This window comes from Babesia bigemina, scaffold Bbigscaff_56829 (genome assembly GCF_000981445.1).
Source record: "Babesia bigemina genome assembly Bbig001, scaffold Bbigscaff_56829".
NCBI lineage: Eukaryota > Apicomplexa > Aconoidasida > Piroplasmida > Babesiidae > Babesia > Babesia bigemina.
Window position 1 is genome coordinate 1 of NW_012236966.1, and position 8,591 is coordinate 8,591.

General features: G+C 46.9%; 3 protein-coding genes across 3 annotated transcripts; 2 read left to right on the forward strand and 1 right to left on the reverse strand.

Moving 5' to 3' along the window:
• Window positions 1-1,077: 1,077 nt before the first annotated feature.
• BBBOND_0000570 (hypothetical protein, conserved) lies at window positions 1,078-5,745 on the forward strand (the record flags this gene model as incomplete). Its single annotated transcript, XM_012914903.1, has 1 exon — window positions 1,078-5,745. The coding sequence occupies one exon, from the start codon at window positions 1,078-1,080 to the stop codon at window positions 5,743-5,745; it is 4,668 nt and encodes a 1,555-aa protein (XP_012770357.1).
• A 730-nt stretch (window positions 5,746-6,475) lies between these two features.
• On the reverse strand, window positions 6,476-6,667 carry BBBOND_0000580 (hypothetical protein, conserved; the record flags this gene model as incomplete). Its single annotated transcript, XM_012914904.1, has 1 exon — window positions 6,476-6,667. The coding sequence occupies one exon, from the start codon at window positions 6,665-6,667 to the stop codon at window positions 6,476-6,478; it is 192 nt and encodes a 63-aa protein (XP_012770358.1).
• Window positions 6,668-6,805: 138 nt separating this feature from the next.
• On the forward strand, window positions 6,806-7,670 carry BBBOND_0000590 (hypothetical protein, conserved; the record flags this gene model as incomplete). Its single annotated transcript, XM_012914905.1, has 6 exons — window positions 6,806-6,844; window positions 6,956-6,979; window positions 7,030-7,070; window positions 7,105-7,144; window positions 7,180-7,265; window positions 7,331-7,670. 6 exons carry the CDS (start codon window positions 6,806-6,808, stop codon window positions 7,668-7,670), a joined length of 570 nt encoding a protein of 189 aa, XP_012770359.1.
• Between the last annotated feature and the right edge of the window lie 921 nt (window positions 7,671-8,591).

Sequence of the window (8,591 nt, forward strand, 5' to 3'; positions counted from 1 at the left end):
CCACTCTACATCGCCCCTTACCCACTCTACATCGCCCCTTTATCCACTCTACATCGCCCCTTAACCCACTCTACATCGCCCCTTAACCCACTCTACATCGCTCCTTTATCCACTCTACATCGCCCCTTTACCCATGCTACATCGCTCCTTAATCCACTCTACATCGCTCCCTTACCCACTCAACATCGCTCCCTAATCCACTGTACATCGCTCCCTAACCCACTCCACATCGCCCCTTTATCCACTCTACATCGCCCCTTTACCCACTCCACATCGCCCCTTTACCCACTCTACATCGCTCCTTTACCCACTCTACATCGCTCCCTAACCCACGCTACATCGCTCCCTTATCCACTCTACATCGCCCCTTAACCCACTCTACATCGCTCCTTAACCCACTCTACATCGCCCCTTTACCCACTCCACATCCCTCGAATTACCTTGTCTTATTAACGCTATGACCTCTTTAAACCATCCTAATAACTTGTTGATAGTGACCATTTTCTCACTGACGATGCTACTATAAGAGCCTTGAATGACATTGACTCCAAGCTCATTAGCCTTGGTCACCTGGCTGGCCAACTTGGAGGATTTGTTGGTCAAAGTGACAGTGTTAAGAAAGCCGTTAAGAATGCTATTATCGCTAAAATTAACAGTACTGAAGAGCTTAAAAATGTTTACTCTTCTCTTGTTACTACCCTTTCTGAGTCTGTCAAGTCTGGTGTCCAGGCTGGTGACACCAAGAAAATTAGTGAGCTTAATAAGTTAGTTACTGCAGAAATTCAGCGTCTTAATGATCAACTTAGTAAGCCTAATAACCTTAATAATAACTCTCCTTCTTCCCCCTCTCCCTCTGCTGACCCAGCCAAATTGCAGTCCAAGTTGGAGGCATTGGAGAAAGTGAAGGAGCTTTGTGAATTTTATGAGAATTTCAAGAATCATCCAAATGAGCCTAAAAATATCCTTGTTAATTTATGTTCCGGCCTCGAAACCTTCCTCGGCTTCAATCCATCTTCCAAAGGCTACGACGGCTCTGGGATTGTGTACTCCGACCTTGACAGGCTGTGTGACGGGGTGATGGGATTTTTGAGTGGTGTGCTTGGTGCGGTGAAAAATGATCCAAGCGTTAAGACATACACTTTAATAACCGAACTTGACTTTAATAAACTTTTAGATAATATGCATAATGGTGTTTTTGGTTTTGGTGTTTGCATAGACCATGTGATGCGTGTACTTCATGACTATGTTGCCGAGTTGCATAAGCGTACTGAGGCAGTTATGAAGCCTGTTAATGGCATCAATAGATCGATAGAAGAACACAAACTTTTAATTCAGCAGGAAAAAGATGTTGAGCTTTTCGACCAGATTGCCGGGTGGACTCAACGCGCTGCGCAGTACATCGACCAAGCCAGGCAATCCAGAAAAGCGTTAAATAATCTCGATTCCGATTTATACGGTAAGTTGAAATGTAATGTATCATTGGTGTTGCAGGCGACGGAGACCTTTATGGAAAATTGTTCAAACAGCGACCTCCATGAGATCCATGTGGCATCATTCAATACAATGTTGAAGGTATCAGGTAAAATTGGCGAGAGGTTTCAAGCAAGCATCAACAGAGTACAATATTATTTAAATGCTAAGATTAACGAATTACATAAAAATCTATCTGGTTTTCGTGATACGCAATTCAAAGAATTGTACGACGCTGTAACAGGAGTCTACGTGGCTTTCAAGGATGTGTACGGAGACATGGAATCGCTTCTACCGAAGTATGCACGAGAAGTTGTTGGTAAGGTGGAAAGTATCTCCCATTCCTCGGAGCAGTTTAAGCTGTCATTTGAAAAAACGCAACGTGCGCTGTTGTCGGCGACGCAACAAGTGGCGACGCAACTCGGAAATTTTGAAAATCTGCAACGTGTGGATGGAATAGACGGCAGCCTTAGAGGCAGAGTGAAATTTTTAAAACACATCGGCGAAAGTGAAAATGCTTTTACTGTCGTTAATGGTTACTTGACGAAGCTGAACGAGGATGTCATGACGCCTCTGTCGATTGCTATGTATGGGATAGGTGAGGGATTTGGACAGAATGTTCTGTCGAAAACCAATAGTGATGTAGACGACGCCATAAAACACGCTATAGGGGAGATAAAATTGCTTAAAAGTATTGACAGCAAATTTCCAAATTTTGGCGAGCTTCGAAGTAAATTACAAGAACTTGGTATTGATATGGGTAGTGTTGGCGACGACCTTAAGGGCAAATTCACGGATGTCGATGAACTCAATGCAGTGATTCAGAAGCTGGAAGAATCCTCTAAAATGGACAAAGGTGACGCGACAGTAATTTTCACAGAAATGGCCACTGTAACTGAGGCCATATCTTCGCATTCTACGGATGTTTTTGTAAAAGTGCTGAATGAAATTAAAAAGCAAGTAACTGAAGAAATTAGAGATGTAGCCGGCGCTATTAAGAGCATGGTTACGACTATTCATACCGGTGTAAAATATGATCAAAATGACAAGGAGTATGATTACGGTGGTGGCGCCATCGGCATAGGCAATTCGGCATCTGGAGTTCTGAAACTGATTAGTGAGTTTATATCCAATATTTACAATCAGGTTACAATGCTTCATAAAAGTGTTGGAAAAGAGGGTGAAGATGCAGGGAGCAGTAGCGTTTACAGGGATATAAAAAAACTTCACGCGAGCATTGGTATTCTAAGTACAGAAATTGAGAAAGTTGGCAAACAAGTCACAGAAGTTGAGAAAAAACTGGAAGACTGCATGAAGTCGACGTTTGAATTTATTAACGAGGCTCCTAAATGGGCTGAAAAAATCATGGATGATTTACGCCAAGACGTGAATGGAGAAATTGCCAATGGTTTCGAAAACGTTCAGAAAAAGGCTAAGGAGATATATGTAAAGAGGAAGCAATTGGAGCTGAACTCCTTGCACTCCATTGTAAACGAACAACATAAACGGATTGAGGAAATACTCGATGAAGATAAACGTAATGGCGTTAAAGGATTAATGAAGCGGATGAATGATTACAAGTTGCTCAATGATTTTAAAATTGTCCTCACCCCGTCCTCTAAACATGACCCTACTAAATTCTCCCAACTCGGCGCAAAGTTCCAAGACTACGTCGACAAAATTCTAGAGTACCTAAAGTACCAAGTCATGACCAAAAGTAAGCCTCCTCAGCCTACCGACCACTCCAGACACGTCGAAGGCATCAGGGAGTCGTTTGACGTATTGCTCCGATATCTCATGTATACGGGTCATAGTAAATATTTCAATTTTACTCACGAATCCGATGAATTACTGTCCAATCTGATCGATTCCGTCCATTCCCTAACTCCCCTCACCTCCACCCTCGACCCCCAAGCGCTGCCGGACGCAGGACGGCCCGTGCTCAGGGCGCTGAAGGATGGGATGCTGGGATTCGTGGGAGAGTTGGGGAAGGGGTATGTGAACAGGTATGATGGGCATAAGGATGTTATTGATATGAGTAAATTGGTTGATACAAAAGGTAATTTGACGAATAATGGCAGAAATTTGTCGAAGGTGTTTTTGACGATTTTGGAGATGATATTCTACAGACTCGAAAAATTAAGGAGGAGTTGTGTAACAGGTGGTGAATGCATAAATAATAAGACGTGTTTAACTGAGTTAGTAAACGGTAATAAAAAGGAGAGTGTCCTCGGCAAATGGCTGCAGTACCATGGTTATAGGGTCTCCTACGATGAGGAGACGCAGAACGGTGAGTTGAAGAGAGACATGACGGGGAGAGATATTCATGCCATTCTCGTCAAAAGCGGGAAAGATCGGAAACATCTCTTTGCATCTGATAATTCTAGGTTGGACAGCGGTGCTCTTAGGCAGCTTATCGGCCACCTTGGCACGTACTACGATGTATGCCATATTCGTTATATCGAGAAGCCAAAACAACCGACCACTGTTAAACAGATGCTTCACTGGCTATGTGGATTCTGGCATAATCCGATGCGTGATAAGGTTAGGTTCTCGCTCAAGGAATACTTCCCCAAACCTAAGGGACGCGAGGAGGAAGATTATTCCACTATTAAGAGCAGCGACATTAGCCTAGATGCAACTACAACGATTACGCCTCACTCACTAGACGACAATATCAAACGCCTTTGTGCGTATTCCCATGACACGTTAATCGCAATCCTGGGTCACGGTCAAGAGGAGGGCCGATACGCAGTTGACTTTCGCACAAACCCCGACGGTTTGTGGTATCCAATTAACAAATATCAATGTTTCGATATGTTTGTAGATATGTCGTATAAGTTGTATGACCAACTGTACTTCGTATTGGTTCAGTGCCAGCGCAATTCAGAGGCCAATAGCTGGCGTGACTGCTATTACGGCAGGTACGTGGGCGGTTCGTCATGGACTTGTAATGAGAAGCAATGTGTCAACCAAAACTGTCCCCAAATAGCTGACCAAAAGGCTAACCAAAATGCCAACCAAAAGGCTGACCAAACGTGTGGCCAGCACCCTGTATGCGGTGTCAAATCACCTTTGCAATCCTTCTTAGAGGACGGACTGCAGGGCTTCCTTCCTCACCATTTTACGAAGGTGGGATGTGGAGTTCAGTGTTCAGTGAGCAATCACAGAGGAATTCCATGTAAGACACCAATGGGCTTTGGTGATATTGGTAATGCCGCATCGCATACCCAGAAGGGTGAGTATATCATGAAATCGCTTGATGAATTCTGCGGGAAACCGAGTAGTCCGCTGAGAAACCTCTGCAGCTACTTCATATGCCTTTTACAGAGGACCCCGCAAACGCTGGATGATATGTTCGCATTCTTCAGCAATTACCTGCGAAACTGGAATGATATAGACCAGCAACGTAGGAAGCATATACAAGGGGCACTGGATAACGCAACCGCCAAGGCGTACTTCGGCGTCAATTATGGTGAGCTCAATGTTAATTCCATATTCTATAGCAGTGCTAGCAATAAAAATCATAGCAATGGAGATTTGCTGTGCCTCCTCAATTGCGATAATTATTCAACGATGACCTGCGGCCGTTTTATGCAGCCTTTCGGGTTCAACACATGGAATATTTTCGCAGCGAAGAACTCAGGCAGATACCTATCGTGGATTGTTTATCTCACGGAAACATTCTACAACCTGTTGCAACAACTATACGAAGAATGTTGCAACAATTGCACCAAACCAGGAACCAGGTGCCACGGTAAAGTATGCCCGGATGAATGTAAAGTGAAGTCGGCATACAAATCTGAGGACACGAAAACCGCACTAAGCAATCAAAAGCACACTGATGGTTGCAAATCAATAGCGTTATGTCCACTCACGCGTCCTACGTTAGCAAGATACGGTTTTGTACTGCAGAGTATATCTAACCTCAGTGGCGAAAATGGCCCCGAAACGAAACGCACGTGTCAGGATTTGTGCAACTCCTTACAGATTGTACTTAACAACAAAGAAGCGGACAAACATGTTCTCGCCGAATTTGTATACCGAACTATTCCGAACTTCCTCTGGGCTATCAGAAGTAAATTCTTCTGGACCACCGTAGCCCTCTGGTCACTATCACTCTTCTACCTCATCTGCGTGATGGTTGGCAGACTGGATGTGCTCCACATACGCTCACACCTGAGGATACCGTCGTCGCACAAGATTACAGCGCAGTCATTGCTGGCGGCGACGCAAGTCGGAAGGCTTGCCAAGATATCGTATCTACAACCATAATCGTATTCACATTTGTCATTCACAACTACTCACTTAGCGAATCACCTACTCACCTAACAAACAAACGTAGTCTAATGTCTCGAATTACTCTAGCGGTAACCTGTGAACTGGATAGCGTTGAAATTAAGTGATGAGTGAAAGACAAAGCAACGTGTTAACCTAGCACCCAGGCAAAGTGCTAAGCTGGCACCCAGGCTAAGTGCTCAGCAAGCACATAGGCAACGTGTTAACCTAGCACTCAGGCAAAGTGGTAACCTAGCACTCAGGCAAAGTGCTAAGCTGGCACCCAGGCAAAGTGGTGACCTAGCAACCAGGCAAAGTGTTGACCTAGCACACAGGCAAAGTGCTAAGCTAGCACCCAGGCAAAGTGCTAAGCTTGCAACCAGGCAAAGTGCTGACCTAGCACTCGGGCAAAGTGCTAAGCTGGCAACCAGGCTAAGTGGTAAGCTAGCAACCAGGCAAAGTGGTAAGCTAGCAACCAGGCAAAGTGGTAAGCTAGCAACCAGGCAACGTGCTAAGCTGGCACACAGGCAAAGTGCTGAGCTGGCGGATGAACCGTAATTTGGTGGGTGTTGTAGCACGTTGATTGCCCGGTGCTTTGAGTTGTGCGTTGACTGTGAGAGGCGTCCGCGTTGCCCATTGAGTCAGTGTCACGTGAGGCTGGGTGATTGGTCGCTAACGTAGGCGGCCGTGAGGGCCGCGGCGGGTGACCTAAGTCGTGTGTTGCGAGTCACTGGCAGGGTGGCGTAATCCGCGTTGGCCCGGTTAAGTAGTATATATAGGCGTCAATGTAGCGATTGTTAATATCACATTTAGGCACGTAGCCGACACGCTCCGCCAGCATGGCGCCGATACCGCGGCTCGTAGCACGGTGCTGCTGCACTGTGGGAGTTGAGCGCACGGGGTTCGCTGCAATTTTCATGGCGTTGCCAATGGTATATAATTTAGAGTGAGAGTTGGTGCTGATCACATGCGTCGCGTCAGGACAACCGTGGTATCCCGGGCAGCGTGGGTGTCAGTGGCCTGGGCTGGGGGGATACAGGGGTGAGGGTGAGTGTTGATGAGGGGACTGGGAGCGGCAGTGGTAGTGTTGCAGTTGGTGAGTGCGTTGCTAGGTGATTGATATGTTAGCAGGTTGAGGGGAGTGGGAGCGGCAGTGGTAGTGTTGCAGTTGGTGAGTGCGTTGCTTAAGTGATTGATATGTTCGCAGGCTGAGGGGACTGGTAGCGGCAGTGTTCGTGTTGCAGTTGGTGAGTGCTGCTTGGGTGATTGATATGTTCGCAGGTTGAGGGGACTGGGCGCGGCAGTGGTACGTGTCGCAGTTGGTGAGTGCTGCTTGAGTGATTGATATGTTTGCAGGCTGAGGGGACTGGGAGCGGCAGTGGTAGTGTTGCAGTTGGTGAGTGCGTTGCTAGGTGATTGATATGTTTGCAGGCTGAGGGGATAGGGAGGAGAAGATGTCGTGGGAGAAGTGTAAGTGTAACAAAAACTGTACGAAGAGTGACTGTTATTGCTGTTACGTGTGTTGTACAGGATGTACTAGAACAAGGTGTTTTTATTGTATGGAATTCTATAGTGAGCGCAGTCGTGGAATGAAACAATGCCATACTAATGGATGTAAAGAGTGCAACACCGCCGAATGTCCATGTAAGTGTTGTGATGAGAAACGCTTTGAAGCTTCCCGTCGACAACGTGCCGCCGGTCAACAGCAATCCCTTACTTCCTCCCATGTCTCCTCTTCTACCACCGTACAACGTTCCACCGGCGGACCCGGTACTGCTCACACCACGAATCCCTCCAAGTCTTCAGATCTCACAGTTGCCATGATCATCGTCCCCGTCGCCCTCATCATCGTCGTCATCTGCGTCATGGTCTACTTCCGCATCCGGCCGTTCCACAGGGTGCGGTATCTACTGCGCAGCTGATCGCAATCACGTAACTGGCAACTGACATCTAATGTTCTAGACAGAGTAATGATCGCGTTGATGACCAGTCACATGAGCAGTGAGGTGACCAAGCACCTTCCCCCTCCGCCATCGCCGCCGTCATCGTCGCCATCATCGTCGCCATCATCCTGCTCGACCTGTGCATCTTCCGCTTCCCGGTGGGCCGCAACATCCGCGATTTCCTCGTACGCAAGATACCCTTCTGCATCGCGTTCTACAGCTAATATCCGCAATGTGTTAGCGCAAACATCGTAATCCAAGTTCCACCGATCACCTAACTGGCAACTGACATCTAATGTTCTATACAGTAATGATTGCTTGATGACCAATCACATGAGCAGTGAGGTGACCATAACCCCGCCCCTTACATCATCGCCGCCGTCATCGTTGCCATCATCGTCGCCATCATCCTGCTCGACCTGTGCATCTTCCGCTTCCCGGTGGGCCACAGAATCCGCGATTTCCTCGTCCGCAAGATACCCTTCTGCATCGCGTTTTACAGCTGATCTAAGCAATTTAGTAGCGCAAAGATCTTAATCAAAATCCCGCTGATCACCTAACTGGCAACTGACATCTAATGTTCTAGACAATGTATTGATCGCGTTGATGACCAATCACATCAGCGGTGAGGTGACTACTTCCCCCGCCCCTTACATCATCGCCGCCGTCGCCCTCATCATCATCGTCATCTGCGTCATGATCTACTTCCGCATCCGGCCGTTCCACAGGGTGCGGTATCTACTGCGCAGCTGATCGCAATCACGTAACTGGCAACTGACATCTAATGTTCTAGACAGAGTAATGATCGCGTTGATGACCAGTCACATGAGCAGTGAGGTGACCAAGCACCTGACCAATGCCACGACCAAAGTGGTGACCAAGACGCTGCCCAAAGTGCTG